Source organism: Tinamus guttatus, unplaced genomic scaffold (assembly GCF_059628265.1).
Source record: "Tinamus guttatus ecotype Peru unplaced genomic scaffold, ASM5962826v1 Tinamus_guttatus_pri_ptg000287l, whole genome shotgun sequence".
In the NCBI taxonomy this organism is placed as follows: Eukaryota; Metazoa; Chordata; class Aves; order Tinamiformes; family Tinamidae; genus Tinamus; species Tinamus guttatus.
In genome coordinates, this window is record NW_028288821.1 from 2,706,246 (window position 1) to 2,726,055 (window position 19,810).

Below are 19,810 nucleotides of genomic sequence, written 5' to 3' on the forward strand. Positions count from 1 at the left end.
GTTGTTCCCTGCCTGCAGTGGCTGGCAGTTTTCGGCAGCGCCCCAGCAGGACGCGGAGGATGGCAGACACCAGTGCTTCGATCCTGTCGTTGAGGTGATGCTGCCCTGTCTTCTGTTCAGCCCAGGTGCTCTGATCTGCCCCTGCTGCACTGGGGGACCTGCTTAGCAGAGAGGGGACACATTTGCCAGGGAGCCCCAGAGACTTGATATTGAAAGTGCCTAGCCCCGTGCATGCCAGTGTCCCCTGGGGCTGGGAAGGTCCTCACTTGATGCAGGCTCAGGGAAGGGCGGTCTGGCTACCTGGGGGCCCCGTGTGCTGGCAGGTTTGTGGCACTGCTGACAGCACCCTCCAGACCCCCTCAGCCAGCACTCTGCACAGGGACATGTCCTGCTCAACCTTGTGAACCTCCCTGCCACCAACTAGTACCAGAGGCACTGACAGGGCGGAGGGTGGCGTTGCCCTGTCTTCATGGGGAAGCACCCCAGTAACAAACCAGGAGGTGGAGAAGAGCACATCAGCCCTAGGTACATGGACCTCTCTGGGGTGGCCAACAGCTAGGTAGGAACTGAGGACCTCTGGCAATCGGAGCAGCAGAGGTTTGCTGGAGATGCGGGTCCGCCCTGCTTTTCCAGGACACTCGAGTCCCATGCAACAGGCAGAGCCAGGGAAGGAAACTCCCCGCTTTCTCTGTGCAGCGCTAGCCGGTGGCTGCCTCCTTGCATCCATGGGGCCCAAACTCATGTCAAGGCTTTAATTTAACTGAAATCAACTGCCTCTCACGGGGGCAGCTCATTCTCACAGGGCGTGATCCCAGCGGGAATGCCGCAGGCCTCCGCATGGGCTGCCTCTGCGCTCAGTTCAGCTGGGCTCTGTGCATCTGCAGATGGGGCTTGGCTCCCCGGGAGATGGCAGTAGCATCCCTGGGTGTTGCTTTTGGGCCGAGGGCCAAAGAGCTCTTTGAAATGCAGCATCGTCAGGGGCTTTCAATGGACTGGATTTTGGCCTGAGATCACGCACTGGCTGCAGGCGCCCGGTCCAGCAGCGCGGAGGGAGAACGTGCTTTGGATGACGCGTGGAAACTGCTTGCGGCTCTTCCAAAGCAGCCTTATTTCCAGCTGTCTTCCCAAAGTAAATCTCCAAGTATCCGGCTGAACTCAAACCTGGGATCTTTGCCTGGGAAACTCAAGTTACAGTGTCAAAAGAAAAAAGAATAAAACATCATCAACACTGTGCATTATAAAAGCCATTTAAAGTACCACATGCCGGAGCGACCAAACAGTTTGAAGCTAGCTTCGCTGCGGATGCTGAATTACACTTGGGCTGCAGTTCGTTTCTGGCTCCCAAGAAGCAGGGAAGTGTGTGCTGTCCTCCAGCTGGCACTCGGGGCAGAAGCTGGAAGGGATCTGGGAGCTGGTTCAGCAGGGAACAATCCCATTTGTGGTGCTCCATGCCTGACTTTTGCCCCCTTGATGCATCCTGACTCCACCAGAGCCATGGTGTCCTCAGGTCAAAACACTGCCTCTTCACCAGCTGCTCCCCCCCGCACTGGAGAACATCAAAAGAAGATGCAACAAGGAAGAAACAAAACGAAAATAAAAACCCCAGCAGGGCACAGACTCACATTGGCAGCCTGAGACACCCCATCTGCAGAGACCTGAGTGCGTAAAGCTACCGCCCAGAGCAGTACTCTCAAGGCCTTTCTAGCCATCAGGGACTGTGTGTGGTTAGGGCTGGCTCTTCGGGCTATTTGCACCATCCAGCTCAGGGGCAAACTCCGTTATGACCCTCCGAGCCAGCGGGTTTGTGGTCTTGAGCAGTTCAGCTGCAGATGGCCGGGTACCGGGACTGGTTTTGCTGCTCTTCTTCTGTAGCAGAGCCTTAAAGTCTTCATTCCTGCTTGAGGACTTCCCCGTGCTGACGGCCACTGCAGGGGACTCACTGGTTGGAGACCCTGAAGTCTTTACAGGTGAGTGAGAATTGGGCCGGCTGCCAAATGTGTCTCCGGGTTCCTTCCACCCAAGCACCTTCCTCTTCGACCTAAGCACCAAAGAGATGTGTGTTGGGAGCAGCCCTGGGCAGGAGCTGCATGCATGGATGAGTTACCACAGTACTGTCCTACCACAGGGAACATCTAAAGGATGGAGGGCATGTTATCTGCCCAGCTGTTCCTGCTCTGCCAGAAACACGACAAACAGTTTGTTTGGTGTCTGGGTAAGGCACTGGGAAGGCATGAGCTACCTTCAAGTGCTGTCCTAGTAGACAGGTCCAATTTGTCCCAGAATTGATAGCTGAACAGACTCTATTTGCAGTCTGGTGACCTGCAGACTAGGGAAAAAAAGCTCTTCCATCTTGTAAGTGCATGAGGCTGAATCTCCTGGGGGATTACACTGAATTTGTTCTTGAGCATCAACCCTACTGCAGAATATTTGAGGCTGGGGGGAGAGTTGTATTCAACTCTGTGACCATGGATGGGCACATCCGGCTCAACAGGCCATGCCCATTACTGCACACCAAGCTGCTGCCCATGTACCAGAGCCGCTGATGTCCCTGGTCCTACCTGTGGATCACAGTGAACAGATCCTCTGTGGTGCGGGATGCCATGAACACATCATCATCCTCCTCTGCAATGGAGTCAGCTGTCTTGTCGCTTGCAAAGCTCTTTTCCTCCACACCAGCCTCTGCTGAGCTGCCTGTGCATGGGGAGAAGGCACCTGTGAAATGCCCTACATGGGTGATGCTAAGGGAATCTTCGCTGGTCCCCTGTCCCTGGGGTAAAACAAGACATGGGTGCAGGGAAGGGAGAGAGGAGGCAGAGGGACACTCACCTTGCTCAGAAGGGGTCTCGTCACCTTGTGCTGTGCCCAAGGCCACTGGAGGAGGGAAGTCATCGGCATCTGGGTCGCAGCAGCTGGTGTCAGCATCCAGTGTGATGATGGGGCTGGGGCTCAGTGCCTGGTCCCCCGTGTTGGCTCCCTGCTGAGCTGGCACCGGTGTGAGTGGCAGGTAAAGCACGCTGGGCTTCTTGGGCACTGGCGGGGGGACCTTGGACTTCCTCCGCTCCCCCTCCGTGGCACCGCTACGCTCTGGCCGTGGCTCATCCTCCAGGCTGCCCTGTGAGAGCCGCCGCAGCCCTGCCAAGGCTGAGATTGAGAGGGGCTCTGCCGGACTCCTCCTCAGCTCCCCTTTCCGCAACACCATGAAGCTGTCCTTCTCCTTGGTGGTCATGCCTGGTGGGGACGTGGGGGACAGGGGACCCTCCTCCCGCAGGGTCAGGGGTTTATGCAGGATGTTTGGGGGTCTTCTGGCCAGTGGTGGCTTCTCTGCCACGGGCGGCTTCACCTTCCTCTCGGGCACAGTGCAGGGACCATGTGTTGGCTCCTCGCCATGGTCTGGGCCGTCTGTGTTGTCCTCTGGCTCCGACCTGCTGATGGAGCGCAGGCGGACAGACTGCAGGTCGGACTGTGTGACCATGGGCATGATGGGTTGGATGGGGCTGGTCTTCTGGACCAGCTTGGTGCCAAAGGTGGAGTCCGAGTGGTGTCGGCTGACTTTCATCTTCCCCTTTAGGGAAATCTTCAGCCCTGAGAGGTCCAGGTGGGCGGGCGGTGTGAGAGGCAGGTCAAAGGAGAGCCTGGACTTGGGGCTTCTCTCCATGGGGGACGTAGGGGGCAGTGAGGACTTCCTCTCTGGGACCAGTGGCCTCACGCGCACCTGGTGTGGGGAGTGTCCAAGGATCATTGATGTGGGGATGGTCGGAGTTGGAGTCTCCGACTGGCTGGAGTACCCGCTAGATGGGGACATCAATCCAGTGCGCCGACCCGGGGAAGAGGTTTTGAGGTCCACCTCTGTGGAGAGTTGGGAGGGTGTTGTGGCCCGGGAAATAGAGGGGGATGTGAGGGACTCAGAGCTGCCCCGTGCCTTGACGCACTCAATCACTGTGGTCCCTGTTGCTGTACTGGAGCTGGAGAGCGACTGGTAGGGATCTCCAGACTTCCAGTCTGTGAGATACCACTGATGGGAGCGGGCCACACCATCGGGCTCTCTGCCTGTGCTCCCCTGTGGATCTGAGTGCACCAGCCGGTGGCCCTGAGTGTCCAGCGAGATGCACAGGCTCTTGGGTCTCTGATCCTTTGGCAACACAGGGCCAGACCCCCCCAGGGTGATTTGCTCATCTTTAATCAGAGAGACGCTGCGTGTAGGTGGTGATGGTTTCTTCTTGGCCTTCTTGAGGGAGATGCTTTTGGAGCGCCGCCTCTGCTGAGCATCGTGTTCCAGCCCCAGGGAGACGTTATCGGTGCTTGTGCTGCCCTCAGAGCTGGCACTGGGGTAGTTCAAGGTGTAGTTGGTGCTGCCTCTCCGGTTCTCAGCATATGCAATGTCCATGGAGCACAGGGATCCTGAGTCAGTGGGCACCGACAGCGACCGCTCACGAAACCGGCAGGCTGCCCGATCCACATCCAGGCGCGACGGCTCCCTCTCCGTCTCTGCCTCCTCTTTGCTTCCTGGGGAGAAATTCACTCTGGTTTCTCGGCCCTCGCACCTCTGGCCACCTGCATTGGCTGGGGGAAATTCAGGCACTGGATAGGAGAAGGAGCTGGGCCCGTTGCTGCCCACGTGCTCCTCCTTGGCAATGAAGAAGGAGGCCGCCCGCTCAGTGTTCGCAGGGGAGCCCAGTATGGGCGACGCACTGGAGCTGCCTGGGGACGAACACGCAGGTCCCTTGCTCTGGCCTGCAGCGGGGCTGGGGGGACTCACGTAGCTGAAGGAACTGGAGCTCCATGTTGGGGAGAAGGTGGAGCCCTGTGGCCCATTGCAGGCCCCGGTGTAGGCCGTGGCTGCACTGTCCATCTTGGTGGGTGTCTGGTAGCACCGGGTCTCCCCTAGGTCACTGAAGGTCTTCCTCAGCGGGGCGGAAAGTGGCTGGCGGGGGCTTATCTCCTGGGGCAGCCTCTTCCCATGAGCAGTCTCGGGCACAAAGCTGCAGGACACGGACTCCGCAATGGGCGCGTGCGCGTTGAACGTGGGGCCGTTGGGGCTGCCTGCGGGGACAGACATGAGCTCCGGTGAGCTGGGGCTGCGCAGGCCAGGGCTGCCCATGTGCACGGCGCCAGGGAGCGGTGCCCGCACCAGGGCCGCCCTGGGCACCTCTCTGCTCCCCAGCAGCGGGTCAATGGCACAGCCCTGCACCTGCGGCTTGGCAGGACCTGGGTGCTGTGAGGGCAACACTATTTCGAGTCCCTGGCCCATCTCTGCATCTCTAGCATGAGTGTGACGTGCCTGGACAGACTGGCAGGGAAGGGTTTGCATCCTCTTATCAGATATTCTCAAAGCCCGTTAATCAGGGTAGCCACATCACAAATGGGGACAATTCATGGCCTCTGTTAGCCCTCAGAGTAGCTCTGAGAATTGTCTGGGCCATGCCAGGGACTGCACGGATGATTTAGCAGCAGAGGTGGAAGTCTCTGCATGGGGACATCAACCTCATGGGGACCAAAGTGCTGGCCCAGTGCTGTCCTGTAGGTGGTAGCATAGATGGGACTCATAAAGAGCAGAGCAAGCCACCACCGCTAGGGTCAGGGAGGGACGAGATAGCTCTCATTGGTGCCACACAGGCTGCCTCTTGTTTGTGTCACAAAATTGCAGCTGGAAAGAAACCTGGGGAGTCTAGTGTGGTCCTCTGCTCAGAGAACAAGAGGCCACATCAGGATGTTCAAGGCCATGTCCTCGTGAGGTCGAACAGTCCCTAAAGAAGGGACCGTGACAACCTCTCTGGTCCCTAACCACAGTGTCCAACCACCCACATGGGGAAAATCTTCCTTCTTCCTATGAGAGTTTCTCCTGTTTCAGCTTGTGTCTTGGCCCAGTGCACCTCTGAGAAGAATGTGGCTTGCTTTCCTGCATCATCCCTTAGGAGGTGAACCCTCAAACCATGACAGACACTGACTGCCCAGGGGTCAAACATGGGTCCACGGCAGTGCAGTCATCTGGGGCCAGCCAGGGCTACTGTGAGCATCCTCAGCCACGACAGCATCCTCAGCATGCCAGCACAGGCAGCCTCAGCAGCTCCAATGATGCCCCAGCCCTGGGAACAGACCAGCATCACCAGTGTGCCCAGCCCCTCGACTCCCTGGGCAGCCTTTTCTCAGGCGGAGGTAGAGCCAGGGCAGTGGCCTTTATGTCCCCAAGGGCCAGCTCCAGCATGGTGCTGGCAGGCACCAGCCGGGCCTGGGCACTCCCAGAGCACGAAAGCAGCAGCGCGGTTCTTGTTGTCACCTTGGTCTCGCAGGGACAGGTTAGGGAATCCGATAATGGTCCGTCTACGCCGCAGGGTGGACTTGGGGTTCATCGCGGTCTCTGTGTTAAACAGGGAGTGACGAGCACTCGCGTGCCTAGTAAAGTGCTGCCCTGTAGCCAAAACAAACACGCTGTACACGGCCGCGACGGGAGGGCGATGCAGCCACGGGCAGAGGTCGGGCATGAGTCCAGCTCTCTTGCTGCATATAGCTAGTGCTTGTGAGGACCGTGCTGCTTGGACAGGGCCACCTCACTTGATGGGAGCTCCTGGGCCCAGGGGGACTGGGGAGTGTGGCACTGGGCACTTGTTCAGTGCCTGGTCCCTCTGCCTTGGAGGAGCCTGGTGTAGGGTGGACCTGGATTCCAGCCCTGCTGGCACCATGTCCTTCTTACAGAGTGACTAGGAGGACTAATGCTGCTCTGGAGTCACAAGCCACCCTCTCTGCTGTGGTGGTATGGTGGTGGCAAGGGTATGGGAGGGTGCGGTTAGCTATGAGGTGTGAGATGCTGGGGAGATGGAGGCATGGCAGGTGATGCACTGTATTCCCTGCTGGTGGGACCATGGAGAAGCCTGCTGATGGAGATGGGATATACAGAAAACCGGAGACACCACCCCAGCTCTGCGCATCCAGCTCTGACCTGCGCAGGCAAGGCCGGACTTTGCATGGTTGGGCTCTATTGCTAATGTCACAGCATGTCACACCTTGCTCATGCCTAACAGAAGGGATGCCTCGGGGCAGAGCATGTGTGCCAGACAAAGCACAGGACCTCAAGGTACTGATCTGTGCCTTGGGAGCTGTAGCCCTGCAAGGATGGATGGATGGACAGGTGAGACACGCAGGTCGTACGGTGCATGATGAGAGCCAAGGTGACAACAGACCATGACAGCTGATTAACGTGGCAGAAATGAGAGACCAGACTGTAGCGTGACCAGCAGATCAGAAGCGCAACGTTGTAGATGGCAAGAGAGATGGTTGGAAATGACTCACACGAGCAAGATCCTGCTGCCCCACCACCCTGCGCTGGGTGCTGTCCTGGCCTGCAGGGACACAGGCTTCTAGCCCCAACCTATCTTCCCACTGCTCTACAACCTTCTGAGAGCAAGATGAGGGGGTTGCTGCCTGGCCTAGCATTTCTTCCCAGCTATAACGTGTAGGTGATGGCCTACCAGAGACATTGATGGGGACGATGTTGGTCTGGATGGAGCAGGACTGGTGCCACTGCTTCTCCTCCACGGTGGGCAGGGGGAAGGCCCTGGTCCAACCTGTCTGCTTGTCTGGGGTGGTGGGGAGGCTCAGGGAGGCCTCGGGAGGCCTCACACCAAGCGTGGTAGTGGTGGTCTCGTCTTCGTTTCCTCGCCGGCTTGGGGGCTGTGGGGAAAAAAATAAAGGAACGTGAATCACCAAAGCCACTCCTGAGGGAAGGAGGAGGGATGGGCAGAAAAGGCCCCCCATGGCCCTGCTAGCTGAGTCACCATGCCAGCCTCTCCTCTCCAGGCGATGCCGGAATGGTTCCTCCCTGGCAGATGTGCATGGGCAGAAGGGCCTGTCGCCCACCGGGCCCTGCAGTGGCTGCCCTGGGGTCTGGGACAAAGTGGGTTCCCAGGGACTCACCATAAGCACGAACTCAAGACGTTTGGCAGGTGGGGGCCGGGGCGATGGCTCGGAGGGGGTGTCTGGGGGCAGGTGGCCGGCGGCGCGGAAGGTCTGCCCGGTGACCCTGGTCTCTGTGTACTGCTCCTCATACTCTTCTGCAAGACAAATGGCAGGGTGTTGCTCTAGCCCGAGGGTTGAGCAGCCTCTGGGTGCTCCAGCTGTGCCCACAGGGACAAGGTGGGTGCTAAGAGGGCCTATGAATGGCCCTGGCTGGGAGGCACACTCACATTTGCACACTCACACTTGCAGAGACAGAGGGTTGGACAGGGAGGAACAAGAAGGTGCTCCAGACTGCAGCTCATGTCTGCAGGATAGGGCAGTGGCAGAGCTGCGGGTACTGGGCCAGCTGCAGGGCTAGCTGTACTCATGGCTACACCAATGTGATGCTGGCTGGCTCGCTGGGTCCCTGGTCACCACAGGCAGGGGGACTTAGGCAACAGAGAGGAGGAACAGACCATAGAGAATGGAAACCTACCCATGCTACCAGCAAACCCCATGGAAGAAGCCCAGGGCTGGGGCACTCAAGTCACAGCTTCAATGCTGCCAGCCCCCATTGCCTAAGAAAGCACCAGGACTCAGGGGGAAGTAAATCCAACCAGGGATGACCAGGAGGGAACGCAGCGTCTCCCCATCCTGTAATTGTTGCGTTAATTAATGCTGGCCATTATGGCCTCATGGAAACCAGGTCTGATGAGACTAACTTAATGAGATTACAAGTTGGAGAAAGGCCAGGCTGCTGATCTAATCGATGCCTGTAAAGCATCTGATTTGAGCCCACGTGACGTCTTGATTAAGAAATTGGAAGGAAACAAAATCAACAGCCATGCTGATTAGATTAAACAAATCAACTGCCAGGTCCTCATTGGCAGAAATGCCGTGGGGGTGGTGGATGCCCAGGGACCGGTTCTTGGCCTTGGTCGCTTTGATGTTTTAGTAGTGACTGGGAGAAAAACAAGTTCAGAGGATGGGTTGCTGGAGCAAATGAATCTGCATCTCTTGGTCGGCTGGGTCTCAGTTTTATAGCTGGGCTGTGAGGCTATACCACATAAAACTGCATATGAGGAGATGACCATAACAGCTACAGATACAAGATGAGCTGTGATGGGAAGGGAAGTTCTGATGTTCCTGCAGTGGAACAGGAAGAATTCTCTCCCAGAAGAACTTGCCCAGGCTGCAATGCGGTCTGTGTTGCCAGCAGTGACTTTTAAAGCACGATCTTGCTGGTTCCTGCAGCCATGGCTGTAGGTTATCCTGGGCAATTCTTATGTGGTGATGTGTGGAAGAGCAAAGCTGGGTTGCTGTGCTAGCCACCAACCTTGTAGGAGCCTTGCTGGCCACAGGCGCTGACTAGAGGCCCTGTCCTGTCCTTGTCACACTAACCCAGCCCGCCACCGCTCCCTCTACCTTGCAGCAAGCTCTGGAGGTTGAGCTGGGCCTCTTGGTGCAGCTGCTCCATGCCTGGTGGGCGGCCGGAGGCCAGGAACACGTTCACCGGCTGCTGCCATGGCAGCTTGGCGTGGGCAGCTTTCTTGGTCTCGAGGTTGAGGTTAGAGGTGGCTGCGGGGAGGAGAGACCTGAATGAGAGAGGGTTTTCCCCAACCATTGCTATGAGGTGGTGACCTATCCCGAACCGAGAGCAAGATAGGCACCTGGGGATGCAGGAGCTTCATGGGCCTCATCAGAGCAGATGGGTAGTCCACACCATGCTGTGGCCCTCCCCTGCCTTCTGTACGTTCAGGGACCTTTGGCACGAGGCCGCCCTGGGACTTAGACATTCTCTGCAGGCCACACTGCCATGCAGGACTGGGCTCCACCAACAGTGCTAGCACATGGCACCTGGACATCCTTCTTGGGGGCCGTGGCCGTCGTTGGGCCTTCTCCTGGGCTGCTAGAACCAGTCAGGAAGGGAGAGAGGAGAAACTGGGGAAGGAAGAACGCTTTGTTACCCCGTACCATGGCCCAACTGTTCTTCGGTTAAGGGTGGCTGTGAAGCAACCTCCTTGCTGCAGGAGACCTCACAAGGCAAGAGGAGGGTAGCAAAAGGCCAGGGGATTTTTCCACCATCCTGTTTCAGCTTCCTGCCCTTGGTGTACCCCATCTCCCAGCCCATCCAGAAACATTTAGGGCTTTAGCCCTCTGGAAGATGCTTAGGACCTCCCTTGCTTGGGTCTCATTATGGGGGGCAAGTGGGAAGCCCTGCAGCCCCAGCACCCACGTTTTGGAGAAACACCCAGCAAAAGAGGATGTGGGTTTCCGACTCAGAGCGGCTTCCTGCCAGAGCGGAGGGAGTGCCCCTGCCAAGGCACCCATGCTGCACATCCCACAGATGCATCGGAGCATGCCGGGGCTCCCTCCCTTCCGGAGACAACGCAGCTGGTCCTGCCTCCTGGAGAGGAGAGGAGCTTTGAGACGGGGGATGGATGGAGAGGGGGAGGAAGATCAGGACATGCTCCCTCCACGGTCAGGTTGTAGGGCTGGCCTTCCTCCAGGCTTGGGGCTGCAGTGTAGTCGGCACTATTGGCTGCCTCGGCGGAATGAGCTCCAACTCGGTGAACGGTTGAGGTGGGACCAAATGCTGGCGTCAGCCCAGCACCCCTAGGATGTGTCAAACCGCAGCGCGCATCGTCCCTGGGCCCACAGACGTGACACGCGCCAGCGACACCCATCACAAGCCTGCTCTGCTGATGGGGAGATGCTGAGTCTTCCCGGGAGTTGGGAAGGAGCCAAGTCAGACAGTGGCATCAGGACCACCTTGGTTTGGAGTTTGGTGCCTTGTCTCCCTTCTGCTCGCTGCCAAGCAGAGCCCTAGTTGCACCTACGCACAGCAGTTTGGGCATTGACCCCTATCCAGATCCGTGCTGGGCTTGTTGCCGCTCCCCCGGGGCCACCTCTGGCCCGCGCTGCCCGGGGCCGCCGTGCTCAGCACGCTGCTTGCCCTCCCTTCCCCCCTGGCACCCGGAGTTTGCACAACGCCCCGCATCCGAAAGCAACGTGCCACATCCCTAGCCTAGTTACTTTTATAATTTGGGTTTCCATAACGACGTGCCTTAACACAAGACTTCTGCTTCTGCTTTTTTTTTTTTTTTTGCCTTTTTTTTTCCCCTTCCTTTAAATAATTTGACTCGTTTCCATATCAACCGAGAAGTGTCTCTGCGCCTGGTGTACATCGTGCTGGGTCTTTGCCCATTCACGCAGAGCCCACACGCCCAGGGGCTGGCACAGGGCAGCGACTGAGGATGCTCCTGGGGCAGAGCTGGTGTTGCACGTCCTGCCCCAAGCTGAGCAGGAGGATGAAATTTTCCCCCTGGAAAATTTCCCTTTGCAGCGGGAAGCAGGGGTGCCACACTGACAGCAGCCCAGCTCCCGGCCCCTTGCAGCACAATCTGCACTTGCTTGTCCCAGCATTGTCACTGTCTGCTGGAGAAGAGGGCCAGGAGCATGGGAAGTGTGTGGAGCTGGGTCCATGACCCTCCCTAAAAACATGACCCTATGCAGTTGTGGGAAGCAAGCCACCATCCTGGGCTCATTATCACTCCTCCATGCTCTGGCCACCAGGTCCCTGCTCTCTTTTGCGAGCTGAGGGGTGTCACTCCGCTCCACTGTATCCCTCTTGCCCACAACCAAGGCCGCTGCGTGGAGCATTGGGGAAGGGCGAGTAACCCGCACTATGTCCCGGCTCTTGCACTGCTTCAGCCTCGCGATGCGGTCTGCAGGCAGCAACACTCCTGCCGTGTGCCACACCAGCTCCTTTCTGCTGCTATTGTCCCCCAGGGACAATCAGGGTTGTCCGTCTTAGAGCTTCCTGCAGCATCTCCCGTGGACCCTGCAGCATCTCTGAGGGACCCCAGCGAGCTGGGGACCCCGCTGACCACAGTTCCGACCCTCGTGCTGCTGCTGCCGGAGCCCTAAGCCTGCTGCAGGCACCCTGCTGCCTGCCTTGCCACCAGCCTGGCTGCAGGGCAGCCTGGCACCATGCCACTTCCATCTCCACCAAAACCCTCTCCAGCATTGACCTCCTGTGCCTTCCCCGGAGCCAATGGGAACAAAGCAGGCAGCTTACCTAGGTGTCCTTCAGCCCTGCACCCCTGGGTGCTGCCCAGAGACCCGCTCACTCTGGATGGCCTTGGGTGTCCTCGCCAACCACCAGCACCCGCCCTGTGGGCTCAAACCACGTGGGCAAACCGCAGCACCGAAACCCGGGGCCGCCCTTGGCGCAAAAGGGAAGCATGGCCAGGGCTGCCCTCGCCATCCCTCGCACACAGACCGTGGTGCTGCCCGTGTGCCCCGGCCCTGCACTCCTGCTGTCCCCGCAGCCCCATGGGCGCATGCAGCCCAGACAGTGCTTGGAGCAGGGCGATGGAGAGGGAGAGGGCATTCCTGCCCGACACCACACACAACAGCCCCTACCCCTTACTTCCACACTTCCAGGCTGCAAAAGTCAAAGGCATAAGCACTTGGAAGTGCTTGGAAGCACTTTGGGTCCCCATTAGGGCCCTGGCCTTGCGTGGGCTGGCGGCCTGCAGCGACCCTGCAGCGTGGCCCATGGACCAGCACCCCAGGCCTGGCCCCCCGCCAGCCTCGAGGGCTGATAACGCTGTCCCGAGGGCTGGGCTATTTTTGGGAGCAGTCAGGCACTGGCTCCTTCCAAAAGCAAGTTTGGGATTGTGGTTCAAGTACCAGCGTTGTCATGGGGATGCCAAAAAACCTTTCCCGGGGTCTCCAGCAAAACAGGAGTTGCTCCCTCACCCCATGCCAGGCACTCTCCGAGGGGAACCAGCCCATCTCCCACATGGTGGACCCTTGGCTCTGGTTCGGTCTTCATGGTCACAACCAAGTCCCAGAGGGGAACATGAGTCACTGCTGGGTCCCCTAGGGCCCCTGACCCCCTGCCACGCTTATCAGCGACAGGCTCAAAATAAGCTGGACACTCTGTCCCCACGCGCTCTGCAACATTCCCAACCTGAGCTTTGCCTCCCTCACTGCCAGGGGGGAAATCGAGGCACTGAGGGGATTGCATGGAGCTGGCCCCAGCTCCCTTCCTGCCTCCAACTGTGCCCTGAGGAACAAGGGTGCTCGCGCAGCCGGCAGTGGGTGTGCAGGGTGAGCAGCTTGGGCTGCACGCTGGCCCCAAGGGCAATCGCCGGTCCTGGCCACAGGGCCCCTGCTGCGGGGCAACCCTGGCCCCTTGCACACCTCCTCCTGCCCCTGACTGTCATGCAGCGCGAGCAAGTGTTCAGTCTCGGGACGGCGCTTTAGCTTACGCTATTTGCTAGGAGAAGGACCAGGTCTGAAGCCACTGGAGGCTTTCTTCCCACCTCAGGCTCTGAGCAGAGCTCCTGCTCGAGCCAGAATCCGTTCTCTCCGTGGAGGAAGGAGTCCCTGCTGCACTGCCAGCTGCAGAGCACGCACCACCATATGTGCATCCCCCTGGAACCACACGCGTCCGGCACCCAGTGTTTACCTACTGCCCAAGCATCCCGGATCCACACGGAGATGTTTGACAGGGCCATCGTCAGGTGCCTCTGCCCACGGTGAAGTTACGGCGAGACGTCTCTGGCCTGAGCTCCCCAACAAAAACTCCTTGTCCTCAGGCATGCTGCAGGGAAGTGGGTGCTGCTGCCCTGCTCCTCGTCATCGATGCAGCGGCACCACAGGAACGGCGCGACAGCGGCCGCGGGCGATGGACCGTCAACCGAGCGGCCATGGCAACGGGTACCGGAGAGCAGCGGTGACGGTTCGTAAGCTGCAAGGCTGCAGCCGATCCCGACAGCAACCCAAACAGCACCGAGAGAAGCCAGCACAGGGCAGTGCCCAGCCTGTTTGCTGCCGGCTCCGAGCGAGCGTCCCGGCCTGCCGAGGGCACAGAAGCTCCGCGGCGCGGGTAGCCGGATGACATAGCTCACAGGAGCAAGCCAAGGCGCACACCAGGCTACGGCTGACGGAGGGGAACAGAAAATAGCAAACAGCAGGAGCTGGCAGCCCCGGTGCAAAGCCCTTCCTGTCCCGAGTCCGTCTCCTGCCGAACTTGGATGCCTCGGTCCAGCAGCCCCGCTGAGAGACCTAACGGCAAATGACTCTGCTGGGCATGGAACAGCCTCCGGGGCTGGACAGGGATCCGGTACAAAGCTCGGGATACGAAGCAGCTCCTCTGCCAACCAACCCAATGCCCCCAGGCAGGTGAGCACTGCTCACTGCACTCAAGCGCTCGCTCCGGGCGCTCGTCTCGCCCGCCCCGGGCGCACTCCTCCGTGGGGTGGTTTGGCCATGGTGCTGCAGGAGCAGCTTGAATCTATGTGGCCTTGAACTACAACCCCATGCTTCACCCCACAGCTACTCCAAGCCATGCATCATCTTCTTGCTTGCTGCATAGCTGCAAGCTTGTGGCAAGCTTTGAACGCGACTCCTCAAAAGCCCGGGAGGAAGAGAGGGGTGGCAGGTTACTTCAAGCCACTTTATGGTGCAAAAGTATTTATTTTTGGCAAAATGGAGAGGGACCCAAATGAGGAAGGACTACTGCAGCCAGGAGCAACCCCGGGATGGGGAGAGCAGGGAGACACGGCTGGTGTTGCTCCGCTAGGGATGTCCTGGCCAAATCCTGGCACTCAGCATCACTGCTGTGCAGCAAAGCAGCTTTTTTTTTTTTCACAGCAGCAGCCTCAAGCTAAAATTAAATCTTTAATTCATTAAAGATTAACACCACGGTGCTATACTGACTGTGCCACAGGCGCTAGGCACCCTTCCCGCTCTGCTATGCAGGCAATCAGCTGATTTTTGTACTGACAGGAGCTGATGGTATTGTAGAAGCTGATGGCAAGGGTGGGTGGGTTCGGCAGCAGGGAGGGTCATTCAGCTCGTGGGAAGAGAGCTGGGCTGTGCAAGATGTTTTTTGCTTGAAGCCACCACTGGCAAAATACCTGCTAACATCAGTACACATCAGTAGGGCTCAGAGTTAACAGCATGTTGCCCAGACAGGACAGACCGTGAGGAAGTCCTGGAACAAATTACAAGCTCTGGGACCCATCACCTCTGCTTCACCCTGCCACGGGGCAGGCGCGGAGGGGACGCAGATGCTGAATGCTCCCACCACCGGTGCCTGGGGACCCTGGGTGAGGTTGGCACCAGCTGCCTGTGCCCTGCGGGGCACTCTGTGGCTCCGGGAGCCATTGCCATGGCAACCAACCCACCGCAACAGTCAGTCACGGTGACGGCGAAAGAGCTGCTGCCCGTCCAAGCACGGCTCCTGCCGGGACACCTGGGTCCTCCCCGGCAGGGCTGATCTCACCCAAACCCGAGACCTTCACGGAGCACCTTGCAGCCTCATGGTGGATGCCACCGCGAGGGAAGCGGCCTCATTCTGCCAAGGGTCCAGCTGGAGCGGGCAGGGCCCCAGCACCTTGCCAAGCAGGAATGTAGCCACAAGACAAGGTCTGCGCACTCTGTGACCTGCTCCCCCGCAACCAGGTGATGATGCCACCTCCGAGGACCCGCTCTGCAGTCTGCCCCCTCCCCTGCTCACGCGCCTCTGCTGCCTGCGAGCTCCCCACCACCTCGGAGCACCCCGAGGTGCTGTGCAGGCCACGCACGCCTCTCAGCCTCAGCTGGGAGCTTGCAGGAAAGCGCCGTTTCCCCTGTGCCCTGCTGCTCTCTGCGCGCTCCGGGCGCGGGGACAATGCGAGGAAGTGGCCTGCGGGAGGAGTGTGGCCAGGCCTGGGGACAAAGGGGCCCCAGGCGTGAGCTCCATCACCGCGGTCCGCGGGCGGCTCTGGGGGCCGCAGCAGCACGGTGCACGGCAGGTCCCACTGCGCTCAGCCATGGCCCAAGGACACGCTCGATGGCAGGCGCGTGCAGCCATCACCACCACGGCCAGCAGAGCAATGTCACCCCCCAGCGCAAGGGACACCATCGCCGCTGGGAGCAGCGGAACAGGAGATGTGTGGCTCCGTGGCGGTGCCTCCCGCGGGCCCGGCCGCCTTACCTGTGCGGTGCCGGGACAGCAGGAGCGACTCGGCCTTGGCCATGGCCGTGCAGAGGGCTGGGCTGAAGGTGCAGCCACCGCACGCTCCCGCTCGCCTGCCGGCCCTCGCGGCCGAGGTGCGCGGAGCGGGTGAGCTTCCTGCTCGCCTCTGGACCCTTTCTCCAGCGCGGAGAGAAAGGAAATGACCAGGAACTGGCTGTTTGAGTCAGCTCCCCGCAGCCCATTGTCCGGCCCCGGCCCCTCTTCCTTCCCCTCCACCGGGCCGGGAGGAGGGGGGCTGCAGGGCCCCGCGCTCGCTCCACGCGCCGGCGCTGGGGAGCCCGGGGGGCTGCGACGCTTCCCTGCACCAGTGCCCTGAGTGGGGATGGGGGCAACAGCAAGGACAGGCTGGGTCCTCCCCGGCCTGGGCCAAGCTCAGGGTCCCGGCGGGCTGCGAGCTTCTCAACCCCATTCCCAAATGCTTTCTTTTAGCTAAAATGAAAGGCTAAACAAATAAAAGCAAGAATAGAGAGTTTCTGAGTTCTAACTTTTGCACCAGTAGATGCGAGACTGCCTAGCCCCAAGCTCTCTCTTGCTTTGGTTCCTTCTGAAAGTTGCAAGCCAAATGATCCGCAGGGAGCACTTGCTAAGTGCTCTGGGTGATTTCTACATCTCTGCCTGGTTTTCCCAAAGGAATGAGGCCTTGGAGAGACTGAATTCCAGCAGATGCAGGAATGCAGTCCTAAGTGCTCCGGTCGAGGTGGGGAACAGGCTCTTGAACACTGTTGTGGTGCTAGCTCCACGTGGAGCTGGGCTGGACCTACCCAGCCACCTCCCAGGGCTCCTGGCCACACAGCAGAACCCAAGGAGGAGGTCACCATGAAACCTCCTGCTTGATGTCCCCACCCACGTAGCTGGTGTTGCTCCTGAGAACCTGTCGCATAATTATAACAGCCATGGACAGACGTAGTAACCGCAGAGGTATCTCCCAGTCAAGTAAGTGAAGCCTTCAGGCACATCCACCTCCCTGCAGCGCTCGCAGCTCCGACAGCAAGCGCCAGAAAAATCCAGCCTGAGGACTGAGCCAAAAGGGAGGAACGTCCCCGACAGGCTCCGCTGGAGCAGCATGGAGCAGCTCCAGCAACCAAACCAACCTCTGGAGTTGCAGGTGAGCTTGGCTCAGCTCATGGAAAAACGGTCCTGCCTGAACCTACTCTAGATACCTCCTGGCCTGGGTGGCCACCAGCAAGCTGCAGGTCTAGGCTCCCTCACCTCCCGTCCTCCACTCTCAGGAGGCCAACTATGGTTGTGCCCACCTCAATGGCAAATCCTTCCAAGACATCAAGAGCTATCCCGGCTCCCCAGCCTGCCTCCTCCACGTCACCAGCAGAGCCAAGGCTGGTTGCAGCCGCTGCAGGTCTGTTTCGCTGGGGAACGTGAGGCCCAAAGGGTTATCAAGTTCCAGCGACCTCTCCTCAGCAGATAAGCTTCAGCCTGCATTGCTCCACTGCCTCCCCGCAAAGCCGCCCGTAGCTGGCGGCTCAGGAATGTCTGAACTGCTCCATCCCAGCAGCCTTGAGCCTAAATGATCCGGAGCATCAAAGCATTGTCCAGCAACACGTGCGAGATGAGCTTGGAGATATCCAAGCTCCCTCCATGGCCTATTCCCTGCAAGACCTGCTGCTCCTGGCAGCACAGCATCTTTGTCCCTTGTGTCCAGTGGAACAGGCAGTTCCACTGAGCTCCCCATGCGACTTGGAGCTTTCTTCGCTCGCTTTCAGCCCTTTGCTAGCACTGCGGCTGCAAAATTATACTGAGGCAGCGTGTGCTTCCACCCCCTCTGCCTGCTCATTATTAAGCTCTCATAGTCACTCGGGCTAATGACAATTGCTCCATGTTTTAAGGCAGCTCCTAAGTCATTTTCCGGAGGTCCTTCCTAGGGTTGGCAGGTTCCCTGCTGCTCCCAGCACTGCCACATGCAGTGGTGCTTGATCCAAAGGCCGAGCAAATGCAAAGGCAGCCAGAGCTGAATGCATCGCACTAGATTGCGGAGTGCTGGGGGAAACAAACCCCAGGCGGGCCCAAGAACCGAGGGACGTGGTGGATCCAAGTGCGTCCAGGGTTTTCGGGCATTTCCTGGGGCTGGGCTGGGTCGGGAAGGAAAGTTCAACTTCCAGGTGTCTGGAAAGGGTTGCCGAACTGCCTGGGCCAGCCCAGGTGGGAACAAGGGAGCAACCAGACAGGTCCTGCTTGTTCTACCCAGCTGCTTTAGGTCGCCCATTCCTGGCTCCTGGATAGCCCTCCGCAGGCCATGCTCTTTCCAAGTGCCCCTTGCAGGTTGCCTCCCTTAGACATTTGGCTACACAGGACCCCTTAGGGACACCCATGTCCCTCAGGAGCTGCAGCAGACAGGGGCTCCGTGCGCTGGACGCTAAGCAAGCAGGGCTCCCCAAGCAGGCAGGACCCCGGTGAGCACGGGCCTCCCCACGGCCCAGGGCGCGAGCCAGCACCTATTGCACCCACCAGCAGTGAGTGAGGTAGCAGGGGGGGACCTCACAACGAGCCCCGCTCCACCGCTGGCCCTGCCACCAAAGCCCTTCCTTGGAGGTGACCTCTTCCAGTGTCCTCCAAGCGACCCACGGGGACGGAGCAGCCGCGGGGGGGGCTGCAGCAAGCCCCCCCCCACCACCACCACCATGCTGCTGCTACCGCAAGGTGCCTCCCACCCGGCGCCGGCCAAGAGCCTCGCACAGCCCGGGGGGTCTCGGGGGGACCCCGCTGCGGCGGGGGCAGCAGCGGCGGCGGCAGCGCGGGGAGCGGCTCCCGTCCCGGCCCGCCCCGGCCCGGCCCCCGGTACCTGTTGCTGAGCGCATCCTGCCCCGCCGCTGGCTGCGCGGCGCCTTCCGCTGCGCGTTGCCCATCCTCCGGCGGCGGCGGCCCCGGCCCGCCCGGCCCAGGTGGTCAGAGCGCCGCCGCCGCCGCCGCCGCCCCCGGGCCGCTCCCCGCCGGCTCCATCGCCTCCCGCGCCGCCGGGCGGGCCGCGCCGCCCCGCCGCCGCGCCGAGCGGGGAGGAGCCCGTGCGGGCCGCGCCGCACCGGGCCCCGCCGCGCCGCACCGGGTCGGGCTGCACCGGGCCGCGCCGCGCCGAGCCGAGCCGGGCCCCGCCGCGCTGCACCGAGCGCCTCCCCCCCGCCTCGCCGGCGCCCCCTCCCTCCCCGGCATCGCGGGCGCGGGCCCGGCCGCCCCCTCGGAGCCAGCCCCGGCGGCCGGTGCCGGCGGAACCGCCGCGCCGCCCTGCGGGCGCCCAATGGCAGCGTCTGCGGGGGACGGGGCTCCTGGGCTCTGGGGACGCTGGGGTGGGTGGGAGGGTGAACAGCCCCCCGGGGGCTGGGGGATCCACGCGGGCTGAGCAACACCCGGGGGTCGCAGGCCACGGAAGGGCAGGACTGGGGGCAAGAGAGGAGGCAGTGGGGCCTGCCCAGCCCTTGTGTTTGGGGAGGTTGCAAGGAGCACTCAGGCTGCATGGGGGCCTCCTGGGCGTAGAGGGTACTGGGGACTCCCGGGGGAGTGGATCTTGGCAGCCTCCCTGCCTATACCTAGGTGATAGGTGGGGAACACCTGGGACTAAGTGTAGGGGTTCCCCTTGCTGTGCTGAACTCCCTTGGGGGCAGGCAGGAGCAGGGGGACAGGCTGCAGTGTCCTCCCCCCACAAAGTGCATCCCCCTTAGCCAAACATTGCCCAGGGGTCCCCCAGCAGCTTCCTGCCCCATGTGGCCAGTAGGACAGGGCTCAGCTCCCTGGCCAGGGCTGGAGCTGCCCAGGGCTGAACAAGAGCCAGGCCTGCAGGAGAAGATGCCTCGGTCCAGCACTGATGACGTTCAGGACATGCAGGTAGGACTGCAGCAG

General features: G+C 60.4%; 1 protein-coding gene across 3 annotated transcripts; it reads right to left on the reverse strand.

Moving 5' to 3' along the window:
- Window positions 1-1,231: 1,231 nt before the first annotated feature.
- NHSL2 (NHS like 2) lies at window positions 1,232-18,863 on the reverse strand. 3 transcript variants are annotated; one of them, XM_088527471.1, is made up of 8 exons: window positions 18,762-18,863; window positions 9,355-9,507; window positions 7,909-8,045; window positions 7,464-7,665; window positions 6,275-6,406; window positions 2,827-5,040; window positions 2,559-2,691; window positions 1,232-2,038 (listed from the first exon to the last, which is right to left on the reverse strand). In XM_088527471.1, exons 1-8 carry the CDS (start codon window positions 18,823-18,825, stop codon window positions 1,726-1,728), a joined length of 3,348 nt encoding a protein of 1,115 aa, XP_088383597.1. In that variant the 5' UTR covers window positions 18,826-18,863; the 3' UTR covers window positions 1,232-1,725. The 3 variants fall into 3 exon arrangements, with proteins under 3 accessions (XP_088383597.1, XP_088383598.1, XP_088383599.1); XM_088527472.1 differs by lacking the exon at window positions 6,275-6,406; XM_088527473.1 differs by lacking the exons at window positions 7,909-8,045; window positions 18,762-18,863 and having other exon boundaries at window positions 9,355-9,492.
- Between the last annotated feature and the right edge of the window lie 947 nt (window positions 18,864-19,810).

Coding starts and splice junctions, on each gene's coding strand:
- NHSL2 (XM_088527471.1), bottom strand. CDS start 18,825: ATGGGCAACGCGCAGCGGAAGGCGCCGCGCAGCCAGCGGCGGGGCAGG. Junction 9,508..18,761: donor CAGGATGCGCTCAGCAACAG/GTACCGGGGGCC, acceptor TCCTCCCCGCAG/CCACCTCTAACCTCAACCTC. Junction 2,692..2,826: donor CGAGACCCCTTCTGAGCAAG/GTGAGTGTCCCT, acceptor CCCCATGCACAG/GCAGCTCAGCAGAGGCTGGT.